This window comes from Tachysurus vachellii, chromosome 3 (genome assembly GCF_030014155.1).
Source record: "Tachysurus vachellii isolate PV-2020 chromosome 3, HZAU_Pvac_v1, whole genome shotgun sequence".
NCBI lineage: Eukaryota > Metazoa > Chordata > Actinopteri > Siluriformes > Bagridae > Tachysurus > Tachysurus vachellii.
The window spans coordinates 4,365-21,308 of NC_083462.1; the positions used below are offsets into that span (position 1 = coordinate 4,365).

A 16,944-nucleotide genomic window follows, 5' to 3' on the forward strand; every position below is an offset into this window, starting at 1 on the left:
TATTCCTTCCCCTAATAAAAGCACACTGACTTTCACCTTCTACACACATTTACACCTCATTTTAGCGGTTAGATTTAACATGTAACAGTAATTTGTGCTCATTGTATAATAAGGTTATCGGTGTAAATGTGCAATAGTCTTTAAAATACAAAAACAACTTATTTCCTTCAGTCATAACCCTATTAACCATAGATATATACTGTACACTACATAGATATCTACACTACATAGATATATACATCATAGATATCTATACACTAGATGTCGCATTGGGGTCCTAAAAATGCGTCAAAACCGCCGCCATCTTTGTACAGTGCTCCTTTACCTCTAATGCATGGACGATGCCGGACTTCTGTGCTGCGTTTGGTTGTTCAAATGAAAGAAATCTAAAAACCAGACAGCAAGGGATTACATTACACAAGTGAGAATGTGTTTTATGGTATTAAATGTTAGGAAATTATATTTCTGGTTCCGTTGGTTTGTTTTAGTCCTTGGTTAACAACTGCAGCTAATCCATGTTAGTTACCCATTAGTTTGTGACAGTTAGGAAAACAGACAATGTTTGTAGATTCCGAAGCTCTTAATAAGGACATTAAAAATTGACCCATGCTTTTTTTGCTTAAAGGTGAAAAGACCCAACTTTATGTTCTGTAAGATTCCCTTATCTGTCAATCATATTTTATTAGATTGTCCTGGACTTAACACAAGCAGAATGATCTTTTATACAGTTACTTCACTTAAGGACATTTAATGACATTATGTCTGAAAAGGGTTTGGATCTGCATCCACCTTGGGACTGAGAGTAACGCAATTTCAATTCTCTGTATTGTGACAGTCGTCAGTGTGTTTTATTATTTCGTACTGGGGTGGCGCTGTTGAGTTATATCCGGGGAACCAGGCCGGAAGTATTTAAGGAAGTGCAATTGCACCTTTCACTCTCTCCTCTCTCATGTGCTCGCTAACCGTTGTTGTCGGGTGCAGGTTATTTCCGGTCATGCCCGCTAGTGGAGGGCTTGTAAGTAATGCCTTTGTTGCCGCGTTGCATTAATGGGGTAATGCTACATTTAATGCAACGTTTTTTTTCAGCTTTTTACTGCTTACGATCCGTATTTTGAGGAATATGGTTCCCGCAGTGAGTTCGTAAAGTAGTGGAAGCGATTTGCCGCGATGTATGCGATTGGAGCGTGAGAGAGAGAGAGCTTGTTTTTCCGATCTGGTGTATGTTGTGGTTAAAGATGCTAATTCAGGGCATCATTGTTTGTGCCATTAGTATGTTTTGAAGAGGGTTTTCTGTTTAGGGAGATTTATTTTGTTTATTGTTCGCGCTCGAGTTGCCGGATTAGGTTGTGTTATGAGTTATGTTTCAAGCTCAGTAGTCTATGGGTGACACAGTAAACAAACTTGGTTTTTTCTTTTGTTTAACTTTTGGATGCCGTTTTGCTCTTATGCTTTGCTGTTTCTTTCATTCCAGAATTTCTTGTATTGTTTCTGCAGAAGATTTTTTGTATTTAATTATTTGTTGACTTGTCACTCATTCAGTGTAAGGTAATTAAAAGGTAATGTATCTGGGCTTGAAGTTAGTAGTTTTTATTTATTTTCTGCTCACTTTTTTTCTTTCTTTTTCTTGAAATACCTGACTGTAATCTGATGGGAATAAAACTGGAATAGAAAACTTTGAATAACTTGTGGTTACTGGTTTTACTGGATACATGTAGTGAAATTAGTGACGTTATTTCTGTGTAGTGTCGCTAACTATTAAATTAATAATTGTGGTGGTTTTTACCCCTGGCGCCCGAACTCGACCTTTTAAGGCCAACTGCCAATTAGTCACAGTATGTACATGTGGAAGATTGATCATAGAACGAGGGCACAGAAGCCTTTATTATAGCCACATATACATTACAGCACAGTGAAATTCTTTTCTTCACATACCCCAACTAAGGAGGTTGGGGTCAGAGTGGAGGGGCAGTTATGATACAGCACCCCTGGATCAGGGAGGGTTGAGGGCCTTGCTCAGGGGCCCAACAGTGGCAGCTTGGCAGTGCTGGGCCTTGAACCCCAAGCCTCGGATCAACAACCCAGAGCCTGAACTTGAACTTGTTTTTTTTTTTTTTTTTTTTTTATCTTATGTTAATTGAAAAAATGTATAATATGACTTGCTATTTATATTTGTTTTGTTTTTATTGTATTTATGATATTTGTGTTTTTGTAATTGAATTTTACCATGAAAATAGCTTTTGATTGCTGACATGGTATTAAATAAAATAATCAGAATCTGAATCTTTTGTAGATTCCCAAGTGATAAACAGAGACGTCCGTCATGGACAAGTTGCAGGGACACAACACTTAGTTTTAATGGTTAATTCAGCTGATAGTCCTGGAAGGATGTCACCAGTTTGGTTGGCAGTTCAGCCTCAAAGTTGTGAATAGAAATTTTAGGAGTGGAGTAACTGCCATATCACATGTACAGTAACTGCCATACAACGTGCACCTGGTTATCCTTATGTAACAATCTCATCAAATACAATAAAGAAACAGAGTGAAATTAATGCAGCAAAAAGACAGAAACGAAACAAAAGACAACAGAGACAGAGAGCAAGGAAAAAGGAAGCTGTGGAAAATAAACTAAAAGAAATGGGTAAATTGTTTTATGACATAAAGAAATTGAATATATCTTATTAAAACTGTGAAGAAAAGGACCTACAACAGAAGGAACTTGAACCAACCCAAAGAGGAACAGACACTGTACCTAGACAGTTGGATCAAGACCCATCATTTTGCAGAAAGAAGACTATAGAATTGTTATAAGTTTCATTTATCTTTATATGAACTTTCTTTTCCATTTTATAGAATGATGAGTTTCATTTACTTTTTTATATGAATTTATGTAACCATTGTGTGATTAAGAAATGATATAATGCTTTTAGATATTAAGACAAAGTAACAATGGAAGCTTAAAAAAGAAATCACGAGTTCTGTGTCAGCAGCTTTGTAAGAATACACAATTAGCCATGCAGCTTAGGAGACCTATCAGGATGTTTTTCAGAAGCATGAGATCATCAGAGACCTGATAGAATGCTGACAGAAGCAGAATGACCATTATGAGATCATACTAAGAACTGTTATAAATAGGGTTTTAGAACCAGTTATCGGTGTGCATTCACCTTGAGGCAAGCTCATTGTGTTATACTCTGTTATAGAGGGTGCATCAGGAGAACAAACGCAGGCTTACACTAGGAGAGTGTTTCCTGGTTTGTTTTATCTTTGCATTTTATTTCTTTCTACTTACGCTAGAATTGTTTGACTATTTGAAGGAGATTTTGTTTGTAATTTTCTTTTCTTTTCCTTTACATATATTACACACATCTATTTGTATTACACTACTTTTAATAAAAACAAGGCCTCCCATTGTGAGGATCCTGAAAAGACAAAAAGGTCTAAGTCTGACTCCTTCATCTAAAGGTTCAATCAATAGAATAGGTAGAAGAACTTGGAGCAGAACCTTTGTTAGAAGACCGAGGGACTTCGAAGGATATCTGCGTTCAAGGTAAGACCAACTCTAATTGTTGATCTTGTGTTTTCAATACTAACCCGTGCAAACTAGGACACATCCTTTAGTGGGATTGTGGAAGGGTTTCCTACGCAATCCGAAAACGTGTCACTAAAGGACACGTATGTCAGTATAATTACTTCAAAGTCAAACTTTGTGGGGTTTTCTTTTGGTTTATGTGACTTTAGTACATAATCATTCAATGTGGCAAAAATATTGCAGGAAAAGAATAAGTAAAAGATTGAACAGTTTTTAGCACTTCAACTATCTAACTTTCACATTATGTTCCTCTCAAATTTGTGATTTGCTTCCACCTGTAAATTACTTTGTGTATCATATTTAATAACCCAATCCAATTTAAATGTATAAATGAACATGTATAGTCACACCATTGTAGCAGTGTTACATGCAGTAGGCTATAAGGTAAGTAGTGATTGTTCATATGAAGTTTACTCAAGTAGAAGAATGTAACTAATAAACTTACACCTACTAGCACTATGTATTATATTGTGAAAAAGGAGATTATCTTAATATCAAAACCTTAAATTTTCTTAAATTCATGTCTGACCTTTGGAACGACCAAAAAACTAGAAAATCGCATTCATGATGATTTGTGGTGATTTTATTACTTTGCCTACATTGACGCTAATGCATAAGAGGAGGGGGGCCCCTGTACCAAGATTGTATAGGGCAGTACATTGGAACGAATGCGTCAATAGAGCCGCCTATTGACGCATTCGTTCCAATGTACTGCCCTATACAAGATGACATCTAGTGTATATATCTATGCCTATTAACAAGCAGCTTGTTAGATTGTCTTTGTTTTCAAAATTGAAATTATAGAATAAATTAAATTCCTAAATTCAGAAAGCTCTTAAACTACACGAATACGTCACTTGGTTTTTCTATAAAAAACACATTTATCTGAGTGCTGTATACAGGATATATTTAAATTTAAATTTCAATAGCCATCCTTCACCTCAACACATTGACACAAATGCACACATACCTCTCCCCATAGAAATTGTGTCTGTTCCCTGAGCAGTGAGATTAAAAAGTAATTATGTGAGAAGTTCTCGAAATAATCTTACTGTAATTAGACCAGAAAAACACCAAAGAAACAAACAAAAACAGTTACTAAAGTTTGGGCTTCTGAACATTAGATCACCCAAAGCTCTTATTGTAAATGAAATAATCTCAGAAAACAGCCTTACTGCACTCTGTCTTACCGAAACTTGGATTAAACTAAATGATTATATCGGTCTAAATGAGTCTCTACACCATCAGGTTATATCTATAAGCATGAGCCTCGTCAGACTGGTCGTGGAGGTGGTGTTGCCACTATCTTTAGTGATTTCCTTACTGTTACCCAGAGAACACAGTATAGATTTAATTCTTTTGAAGTGCTTGAAAAAATCCCTGATGTCTCTTACTATAGCGACCGTGTACAGACCCCCAGACCCCCAGGGCCCTACACTGATTTTCTTAGAGAATTCACAGATTTTCTTTTAGACCTATTGGTTAGCTTTGATAAAGCATTAATTGTAGGAGATTTTAACATTCATGTTGACGACACAAACGATGCGTTAGGACTCACATTTATGGACTTACTAAACTCACTTGGGCTTAAACAAAACGTCACTAGAGCAACTCACCGTCGTAATCATACACTAGATTTAATAATATCACACAGAATAGATTTAGTCACTGATATAGATATCATACCCCAAAGTGATGACATCACAGACCTCATACTGTACACACTACCTGTAGAACAGACTAACTGTGTCTCACCACGTTATCGACTCAGTAGAACTATTATTCTGACCACTAAAGACAGATTCACTAATAACCTGCCTGATCTGTCTGGACTTCTTACTGTACACTTAAACACAAACCATCTAGATGTAATTACTAACACCATAGACACTATATTCACTAGCAAACTCATAGGAAATAACCAGAACAATCCCAGGGTTTTAACACAGTGACTAGATTAACACAAACCCAGAGATCTGAACACACTATTATTCCACACTATTATCACAGTTCAGTAGTGAGGACTTTATGAGATTCTTCACTGATAAAATCGAAAGTATCAGGAACAAAATAGTTGATGTTCAACATGTGAGAGCACTTTGTGACCCAGTGTCACCTAAAGCTCTACACTCACAACTACAGTGCTTTACAAGTACAGGACAGGAAGAGTTAGATAAACTTATTACTACAGCTACATCAACAACTTGTTCACTAGACCCCATTCCAACTAAATTACTGAAAGAAGTGTTACATAAAGCTGGTGAGCCTCTTCTTTATATTATTAACTCCTCGCTATCTTTAGGTTACGTCCCTAAATCCTTCAAGTTGGCAGTTATTAGGCCCCTCATCAAAAACCTAATTTAGATCCTAATGAACTATTAAATTACAGACCTATTTCACATCTTCTGTTTATGTCTAAAATACTAGAAAAAGTTTGTGTCTGTTCAACTGAGCTCCTTCTTACAGAACAACAATATCGTTGAAGAGTTTCAGTCAGGTTTCAGACCCCATCATAGCACAGAAACTGCACTTGTGAAAGTCACAAATGACCTGTTCTTAGCTTCAGACCAAGACTGTATGTCACTATTAGTTCTACTTGACCTTAGTGCTGCATTCGACACTATAGATCACAACATTCTCCTAGATCACTTACAAAATTACACAGGTATTCATGGACAGGCTTTAAGTTGGTTTAGATCCTACCTGTCTGATCAATACCATTTTGTAGAATTAGATGGTGAACCCTCCAGTTTATTACCAGTTAATCATGGGGTCCCTCAAGGATCAGTTCTAGGACCTCTGCTTTTCTCGATATACATGTTTCCATTAGGGAATATTATTAGAAGACATGGGATTATTTTCCATTGTTATGCTGACGACACACAGTTATATATCTCATCAAAACCAGATGAAATAGCTAAAGTGTCCAAATTAACTCAGTGCCTTAGAGAGATAAAGATTAGATGAGCTGCAACTTTCTGTTGTTAAACTCTGATAAGACAGAAATACTAATTATAGGTCCAAAAACCAGTACACAGAAACTCTCACAACTTAACTTCCATTTAGAGGGATGTTCTGTTACTAGTAGCTCGACAGTAAAAGACCTGGTGTTTATTAGACAGTAACTTGTCTTTAAAATCATATCACCATATTACAAACACAGCCTTCTTCACCTTAGAAATATTGTCAAGCTGAGAAACATCCTGTCTGTATCTGATGCTGAGAAGCTAGTTCATGCTTTCATGTGTGTGTGTGTGTGTGTGTGTGTGTGTGTGTGTTATGGCCAAGCTGAGAAACATCCTGTCTGTATCTGATGCTGAGAAGCTAGTTCATGCTTTCATGACCTCTAGACTGGACTATTGTAATGCATTACTAGGTGGTTGTCCTGCATCTTTAATAAATAGGCTACAGTTAGTCCAAAATGCAGCTGCCAGAGTTCTCACTAGGACAAGAAAGTATGACCATATAACCCCAATTTTATCATCTCTACACTGGCTACCTGTTAAGTTTAGAATTGATTACAAACTGCTGCTACTTATGTACAAGGCTCTTAATGGTTTAGCTCCCATGTATCTAACTAGTCTTCTAACACGTTACGATCCTTCACGCTCTCTGAGATCACAAAACTCAGGACTTCTGGTAGTTCCCAGAATATCTAAGTCTACTAAAGGTGGTAGAGCGTTTTCTTATTTAGCTCCCAAACTCTGGAATAGTCTTCCTGATAGTGTTCGGGGCTCAGACACACTTTCCCAGTTTAAATGTAGATTAAAAACTCATCTCTTTAGTCAGACGTACACATAATACATCCCATAATATTGTGCTCTATTACATCAGACTTGCACATTTTTATGAACAGCAGATATGTTAATCCCTCTGCACTGCTCTTCTCTTTCTACCATCATCTCGTCTTCTCTGCGAGGAAGTTCTCGGACCTCCACTGACATGAGGTCGACTCTGTGAGAATCCTGAGACATCTACAGATCTACCAGCTCCAGTTGGACTCTGTGATACTAAGAGGAGATGTGAACTCCATGTGATCCTTACACCAATACAACATTTATCAATCTAGGGATGTATCGTTATCACAAGCTTCTTTGTCCTCTAGAGGAATAATTTTATTTTGATTAATAGATTCAAAAAAGGATTTGGCTGAATGATCTTTTCTAACCAAAGTCCTGCTCCTGCTCTCAAAGCAGTCACGTGATTTCCAGGCAGGACTAAAGAGACAATATGATTCGGTACACGGAAGAGAACCGATTCAGTCACCCAAACGACTCATTCACTTAAAAGATTGATTCACACAGAGTGATTCATTCAGGAAGTAAACTGTACTGATCTGATCTGACGGACTGTGACACGGAGATTTGTCAGAAAATGTCGCATTCAGGTAAAGAAAGAAAATATAACTTTAAAGTAATAAACATTTATAATAAATAAATCTAAATCTTAATCGGATTAATATAAAACCTGTTTAATGTAAAACTAAACATTTAGTTTCGTTTTGTTAATGTGAGGCCTCCTAAAATTACTCCCCCCCCTCCCCCCCGGTCTGACTGTATGCTCCTTAGAGATCTGGATGTGTTTCAGTGTTTATTAAGATGATTACAGATTAGCATTATGAGCTAATGGTTTAGTAAGAGGTGAAAGTGCTGAAGATTTAAATCCCTCAACATGGATGTGTGTGTGCAGAACCTACAGATCACTGTGACACAACTGGAACATCAGGAACTATTCTACGGCATTGCTTTACACTCCTGGGCAAAAAAAAAAAGGAATAAATAAATAAACATTTGATTCATTATCATGATTTTATCTTTGTACAAGAAGATTAATAAATAAATGAATTTCACTGTTTCTAGCTTTTCCCTAAACAAGTAAATTGCTGTCTCAGCAGTGCTTTTGTCTCAATCTTACTCTTTTTCTGACTTTGTTATTAAGACCATTGAAGTCCTTTGAAGGACTGACTTATTATTTTGCTCATAAATCTACACTGAAAATAATCTGTAGAATAGCTAACTGTGTGTGTGTGTGTGTGTGTGTGTGTGTGTGTGCATGGTGTGTGTGTGTGATCATGTATAGGAATAATGTTTAACTGATTATGACATAACTTCTTCATTTTTTAAATCTTTAGTGGGAAAACATGAAAGTGAACAGGAACCATCAGGAAGACACAGTCCTAATGGGGACCGTCCAAACAGTAAGAACACAAACAAACACACACACACACACACACACACATACACACACTGGAGTCTGTCATTAAAAACACAAAACATGACCTGAGAAAGAAACTTTAGAATAAATAAAATCAGGATTCAAAAAAATCTATGGCAGAATAAATAATAATATTTTACTACTAATATTGTTCCCATTGCATGAGTGAATGAGAGTGTGTGTGTGTGTGTGCCCTGCGATGGGTTGGCACTCCGTCCAGAGTGTATCCTGCCTTGATGCCCGATGACGCCTGAGATAGGCACAGGCTCCCCGTGACCCGAGGTAGTTCAGATAAGCGGTAGAAGATGAATGAATGAATGAATAAATATTGTTCCCAGTTCATTGTTAAATTGTGTACATAAATATTTAGTTTTATATTATTATTACATCTATTTATTGTAGCCACAATAAAACACACACACACACACACACACACACACACACACATATATATATATATATAAATCCTGAGACTTTTTAAATCCTGAGATTTTGGCCTCCAGGAACACATGTATATTGTGATTTTTGAGTTTTGAGGTGTAGACAAAAGCTTTTTAGTTCAAAGAACAATTCAAATTGATAATAATAGATAAAATAGTCTATAATAAACATCATAAGTCATAAGGGAAAGGGGGATTGTTATGTCCTCCACTGCTGGAACTTTCATTTAAACATCACTTAAATACAACCATCCAGCACTGTGAAGTAGATTATCAGTCAAACAAACACACACTGAGCTGAGAGTCAAAGCAACTCAGAGAGAAAGTAAGTTAATGTAACAGTCACAGGGAAAATTCATTTAGGACTTATTTTATTCAATACGTTATTATTAATATATTCAGGAAGAGAAGTTGTCCTTAGATAAATTGGTCTGATGAAGGTATATAAAATATTTTTTTCCTGTTACAGTTCAACATAGCAATTGTTCAGTGAAAACATTTTAAAAACAAAATAACAAAACTAAATAAAATGAAATCTCTGGATCAGGTTACTGTCACAGTTTAAAGGATGAATTCTTCTTTTTATCTCCAGTGTCCACACTCAGGATGGTGCTGGTAGGGAAAACTGGAGCTGGTAAAAGTTCTTCAGGAAACACCATCCTGGGCAGGAAAGCCTTCAGAGCTGCCCAGAGTGGATCATCTATAACTAAAGAGTGCTGGAAGGAGACTGGAGATGTAGCTGGGAGGGAGCTGTTGCTGGTGGACACTCCTGGACTGTTTGATACAGAATATTCTGAGAAAGAGCTGAAACAGGAGATCAGTAAGTGCATTAACATGACGGCTCCAGGACCCCACGCCATCATCCTGGTCATTTCACTCGGCCCCTTCACAGAGGAGGAACGTCTCTCAGTGGAGAAGATCAGAGCCCTTTTTGGAGAAGAAGCAGATAAACACACCATGATCCTCTTTACACATGGTGATGACCTGAGCTGCACGATTGAAGAGTACCTCAGTAGCGCTACCGAGCCCCTCAAAGACCTGATTAGCCGATGTGGACAGAGATATCACGTCTTTAACAATAAAGAAGTGCAGGACCGCATACAGGTTCTGGAGCTCTTGGAGAAAGTAGACAGCATGATTTTAGCAAATAATAACAAGTTCTACACCAGTGAGATGTACAGAGAGGTGGAACAGAGGCTGAAGATGAGGGAAGATGAACTGAGGAAGTTCTACGAGCAGAAACTACATGAGCAACAACTGGAACTAGAGGCCAAATTTCAGGAAGAAAAGAGGAAACTGCAGGAGAACCTCGATGTCTTAAAAGAATCTGTGGAAGAGAAGGAGAAGAAGATCAAACAGCTGCAGCATCTGGTCACCCGGAATAACCAAATACTGACCGAGTATAAAAGATATTATGAGCACAAACTTAATGCAGTGAGACAGGAAGCAGAACAAAGTCAGTTCAATGAGGAAATACTGAAACGTGTCTTACACGAGCTCAAATGTTGGAGTGTGAAATAATCTGCACTGATGTTAGATTTTAGAATCTATAGAAATGACACTGAAGACACTAAATGAATAAACATGTTTATACCTTATGACTGTGAACTTATTGAGAAACCAGTAACTGAACATTGTTTTAGATTTCAGCTGACTGTGATTTGTGAAGAGGTTTTTATTATCTTCACACATACATTACAGCACAGTGGGATGTTTGTCTTCACATATTCATATATGCACATACTATCATATATGAGGAAGTTGGGGTCAGAGTGTAGGGGCAGCTATAATACATTGCCTCTGGAGCAGACAGGGTTAAGGGCCTTGCTCCATTGTCCAACAGCTTAGTGGTGCTTCTGACCAACAACCCAGAGCCTTAACCACTGAGCCACCACTACCACCTAGGGTGTGAAATGTTTGGACCTTTACAGAGATGAGGCCAACATGTGAGGATCCTGAGGCATCTACAGATCTACCAGCTCCAGTTAGACTCTGTGATACTAAAGAGAGGAGATGTGAACTCCATGTGATCTTTTACACCATCACAACATTTATCAGACTGTATATTTATAATCACACCCCCAGTGTCACCCAGATGAGGATGAGGTTCCCCTTTGAGTCTGGTTCCTCTCAAGGTTTCTTCCTTTCCCATCTAAGGGAGTTTTTCCTCCCCACAGTCACCTGAGTCACCTCAGACTTGTTCATTGGGGATAAATACATACACATTTAAATATATCTAATATTAATCTTTGTATAATGAACATTTTGTGTTTTATTTCTTATGTTCTGTAAAGCTGTCCATTGTTAAAATCACTGTACACATAAATTTGAATTGAATTCATGGTTTATGTTTAATTACACAAATAAAGTAATCTTGTAAGACGATACAGAAATGTTTGCTATTTCACTTTAATTCAGACAGTTAATAAACAGTGGGCATCAGTGATTATAGTTTTGCAGCAGTTTCTGGTTTCAGTCCTGATCTGGTGTCAGATGAGGGTCTGTGTGGAGTTTGACATGTTCTCAGCTCCTTCAGTTCATGGGTTGTTTGGAAATGTCAGGATTGTGTTCAGTTCTGTCTGAAATGTACCTGTACATAAGAGAACAGAGTTCCTGCAGGAGTCCAGACTTTACACAAGCCTTAATCCCAATCTGTCATTAAATGCTCCATATATTATACTCTTTACATTCAGTCAGTGTCGTCTGTCTGCATGGTGTGATCACTGACATCAGTCCATTACTCTCTCACTTATACTGATATAAACATGTGTCGAAACTCTGCACTTAGTTTTACCTACTTTTACATTTTTTTCACCGCATAACAGAATTAAAATCTTTTATTAATCCCTATGGGGAAATTAGGGACATATACATACATATACAAGGTCAGGATGTGTGTGGGAAATGTACACATCTGCACACATGATACTGCATGCTACTAAAACATAATATACATCATTCTGCGCATGTAAACACACGGTTTACACACACACACACGGTTTACACACACACAAAACCACATGTACAGATGGTTAATGAGGATCCTGTTTTTACTCTGTACATTATTTTGTAGTCAGTATGAGTGTAGTGGGTTTTCTTCTGCATTGTGTATTTTTAGAATGAAAGAGACTTCACACCATGATGCAGTTGTCATCTGCATTACACATAACAGACACCATCAGGCAGTAACAGGATTACGTCTGTTCTAGAAGTGCCTCTCATAGCATTGAAATCCTGCGAAAGAGAGCAAAACATTAAAACATAAAATAATCATCAACCACATACAATTGTAATATGAGGAAGAAAATCTAAGAACAGGAACCAACACTGAAATGATCCATTTACATACCTGCATTACACATAACAGACACCATCAGGCAGTAACAGGATTGTCTGTTCTAGAAGTGCCTGTCAATCATTACAGATACATTTATATACGTATAAATCTCTTGGATCATTACAGTAATGAGTGTATAAATTTAAGTGTGCATCATCATGTAATAAGTTTCAGCAGCCTACTACACGTGTAATGGCGGCCATTACATGAATTCACTTTACATTAAACATCCTTTTTCAATATTCAGAACTTGGATTAATAATGTCTTAACAACAAAAAAAATGACTAAAAATCACATTGTGTAGAAAACCCAAAACAAGTGAGTAATTAAATGATTTTGAACACTTTTTTGAGGAGCCGATAAAACACCTCTCATCGCATTGAAATCCCGCGAAAGAGAGCGTACACCGGAAGTTACGTCAGCTCCACCCTCACGCTTACACATAACAACTTGAACAATCCTTAATAACCATTCTTTTTAAAGGTTAATGTTTTCAAAAAGAAAGAGAGGAAACAAAACCAATAAAGAAATAAAATTTATATTTGTAAAAAAAGAAATAAAAAATAACATTTTGCTTGTGGTCACATGACCATTCATCACTATGCAATTGCTTCTGAAAAGAATTTAAAAATAAAAGCCTTGTTTTTAGCGCAAATAATTAATAGTAATTTAAATAATCTAGTGTAACAACATTACACTCGCCACATGAGAATATTCAATACATCACAGCAACTAATACTGTGGGTGTGGATTTGTGGCTTAACAAGGGAATTGTAGAGACGTGAGAAAGAATCAAATAAACCCAGGCTCATATGTAAGAGTCGACTCTCCACTGCAAAAGAGTCGGTTCGATGAATTGATTCGTTCGTAAACGACACATAAACACACTGTAATGAGGAAGTGAAAGTGTTTCTGAACAATTCGACGTTCACAAAAGAACATTTAATCTAAAATATAATATTAGAAGGTAAGTTATTATAAATCGTTTTATAATGATTTTAAACTTTAATGTATATTTTACCAAATCGAATATTTTCAGGTTTTTATTTCAGCTGTGTGACAAAAATAAGCTGCAGCACCGAAAAGCCAGAAGACATTTTATCTGTTAAATAAAACCCAATCAGAGAAACATAGAAATGTTAGAAGAAGATTAAATGTAGAGTTTTTAATAAAGTTACTGATAAAAACAACACAATGTAAAGATCAGCTTTTTTTTTTATCTGTTTTATTGCTAGCAGCAGGAGAAACTCCTCAGATACAAGACTTACATTGTGTTAGGGGTTTTATTATAAATCTAACAATAATAAGTAACAAGAAACAACACTGCAGATATTAAAGGTGTGTGTGTGTGTGTGTGTGTGTGTGTGTGTGTGTGTGTGTGTGTGTGTGTGTATGTGTGTATGTGTGTATGTATGTATGTGTATATGTGTGTGTGTGTGTGTGTGTGTGTATGTATATATGTGTGTGTGTGTGTGTGTGTGTATGTGTGTATGTATGTATGTGTATATGTGTGTGTGTGTGTGTGTGTGTGTATGTGTATGTATATATGTGTGTGTGTGTGTGTGTGTGTGTATGTATGTATGTGTATATATGTGTGTGTGTGTGTTTGTGTCTGTGTGTGTGTGTGTTTTCTTCACCAGTAAACAGCTCTTCTACAGTCTGATGAAGATGGGTCACATCAGTAAGATGTCACCACCACAGTTTAATTTCATCTTGTTGGGAAAATCAGGTTCAGGTAAAAGTGCAACAGGAAACACCATATTAGGACGAAGAGCTTTCACCTCAAAGAAAAGTCAAACCTCTGTCACTAAACATGTTCAGATGGAACATGGTACAGTTTCTGGTCTCCCAGTGACTGTTTATGACACTCCAGGGTTCTGTAACACTGAGCTGAGAGATGATCAGGTCATACAGGAATGTCAGAAGGTCTTCAGCTCATGTGAGTCAGAATCAGACTTCTGTACATATCTACTGGTCATCAGGGCAGATAGATTTACTGAGGAACAGCAGAAAGCTGTGCAGAAAACTGAGCTTCTGTTAGGACCACAGCGTCTGGAAAAGACCTGGATCCTCTTCACTGGAGGAGATGAACTAGAGGAAGAGGAACAGACCATAGAGGAGTTCATCATTAATACAGAATCTCTGAAGGAGCTGATGAAGAGATACAGTTACAGATACCACGTCTTCAACAACAATATAAAAAGTGACCAATTTAAAAAACTTCTGGTGAAAGTGAGCAAGAAATTATTTAATACTGGTGAGTAATTCTACTGAAATCTATTACTTCAGACAGACAGTTCACAGAGACATTCATGTCTTATTGAGTATTTATCTTAAATTATTAAATTAACATTTTACAGTTTTCATTTTTTGAAGATCTAAACATTTTGTTTTCCTCAATCAGCATCACATTTGCGAAGAACCAGAACACGAAAAATAACAACACCACCACCACCACTGACCACCAGGAGCGGCTCTGACCTGAGGATTGTGCTGTTAGGGAAAACTGGATGTGGGAAGAGCGCTACAGGAAACACCATCCTGGGAGAGAAGACATTCAGATCTAAATTCAGCATGAACTCTATCACCAGCAAGAGTGAAGCTCATCATGTCCATGTTGAGGACAGGAAGGTGTGTGTGGTCGATACTCCAGGTCTCTTTGACACATCTGCTGATCCTGAAGAAACAGCTTCTGAGATAGAGAGGAGTATCTATTTGTCCAGTCCAGGACCTCACGCTTTCCTCATTGTTCTGCCACTGAATATGAGGTTCACAGATCAGGAAAAACAAATTATTCAGCTAATAGAAATGTTATTTGGAGATGAAGTGAGGAAATACGCAATGGTTCTCTTCACCCATGGAGACCTGTTAGATGGAGAAAATGTAGAGACACTCATTAAAGAGAACAAGGCTTTAAGTGACCTTGTCCAGCAGTGTGGAGGTGGATATCATGTGTTTAATAATAAAGAGCTGAGAAACAGAGAGCAGGTCAGTGAGCTACTGCAGAAGATAGACAGGATGGTGGAGAGGAACGGAGGAACCTGTTTCTCTAATGAGATGTTTGAGGACGCAGCCAGACTCAGACAGGAGGAGGAGGAGAGGGTGAGGAGAGAGGAAGAGGAAAGAAAACAGAGAGTGGAAGAAAAAGTAAAGAGAGTGGGAGAGGAAATAAAACGGAGAGAGGAAGATGAAAGAAAACCGAGAGAGGAAGCAGATAGACCGGAAGCAGAAGAAAATGTAAAGAGAGAGGGAGAAAAAATGATAACACAGGAACCAGAGGCACGAATGGGAGAGCAAACTGGTGTGGTTCACAAGTCTATGCAGGATGCAGGGGGAAATCCTATCTCAGGTTTCCATAGTTTTGAAATGAAATATTGGAAATGGATTCTCTCGGGTCTTATTATTGGTGCCTGTTTAGGTGCTGGTATTGCTTTTTATGCTGGTTCTACTGTTGGTGCTACTTTTGGTCTTGCTGCTGTTGGTGCTGCTGTTGGTGCTGGTGTTGGTGCTGGTGTTGGTGCTGATGTTGGTGCTGCTATATGCAAAGTTATTAATTGTTGGTCTGATCCTAAAAAAATAAAAAGTACATGATCTGAAATAAGACTTGTGATTAGAATGTACACCAGACCTGGTTGCTCTGTCTGAATTATTCTCTCATATTAAATCAGATTTCATTTAGATTGTTATACTGAATTCTACAAATCCTGTCTAAATCACCAATAACCTGTAAAATGTATAATCCTGTTTACTGTAATGAAATGTGTTAGTGAACACTGTAGAGTTCATATATATAGTCTTTATATAATCAGTGAGAATAATAATAATAGGTGTTTATGTGTGAGTAGAATCTATATTGTGTTTCTTTTCCTCAGCTGTGCAGTGGCAGGATTACGGCCAGTGTACAGAACAGAATCATTTTAAATCTGTATCTTAATAAATGTGTCAAGTCTCTCAACATGATGTGTACAAATGATGTGTGCACTAATAAAACATTACTGTCAGTAGTAATACTGTCATTTATTTATTATAATTTATTATAATTATATACAGATTTCTATAACCACAGTGGATTTCCTGAAATATATCATTATTTGTGTTTGTTATAGAAATAAGGATGAACTTCACAAAGATGGCTTTATTATAACTGCTTTAGTTTTGGAACCATATTTTATTTTAATCTTTCTATAACAATGTGTAAATAGAACAGATTCAAGTAAAATATGGTTTTAAGACTATATTGTGTGACTATACTAGTGTGTGTATGTGTGTGTGTACACACTGTACCTGCTGCAGACTGACACACACTTGTTCCTCTTCATTCATTCATTCATTCACTCATTCATCTTCTACCGCTTATCTGAAC

The 16,944-nt window shown here is 37.1% G+C and overlaps 2 protein-coding genes across 2 annotated transcripts in view; both read left to right on the forward strand.

Annotated features, from left to right (window-relative positions):
• Positions 1-7,880: 7,880 nt before the first annotated feature.
• LOC132842105 (GTPase IMAP family member 8) overlaps positions 7,881-16,944 on the forward strand; it is a 611,624-nt gene continuing 602,560 nt past the window's right edge. Inside the window, exon 1 of the mRNA XM_060864777.1 lies at positions 7,881-7,976. Coding sequence (XP_060720760.1) covers positions 7,964-7,976 — 13 coding nt within the window. The 5' untranslated portion in view covers positions 7,881-7,963. The remainder of the gene's footprint in view (positions 7,977-16,944) is intronic.
• LOC132842456 (uncharacterized) lies at positions 8,659-16,585 on the forward strand. The gene is made up of 4 exons (XM_060865129.1): positions 8,659-8,786; positions 9,836-10,763; positions 14,222-14,838; positions 14,986-16,585. Coding segments are annotated over exons 1-4 (2,733 nt in total). The 5' UTR covers positions 8,659-8,785; the 3' UTR covers positions 16,173-16,585.

Bases quoted from the DNA above. Each gene is read 5' to 3' on its own strand.
- LOC132842456 (XM_060865129.1), top strand. The intron at 10,764-14,221 runs ATCTGCACTGAT...TTTCTTCACCAG, and splicing joins AAATGTTGGAGTGTGAAATA to TAAACAGCTCTTCTACAGTC. The intron at 14,839-14,985 runs GTGAGTAATTCT...TTCCTCAATCAG, and splicing joins CAAGAAATTATTTAATACTG to CATCACATTTGCGAAGAACC.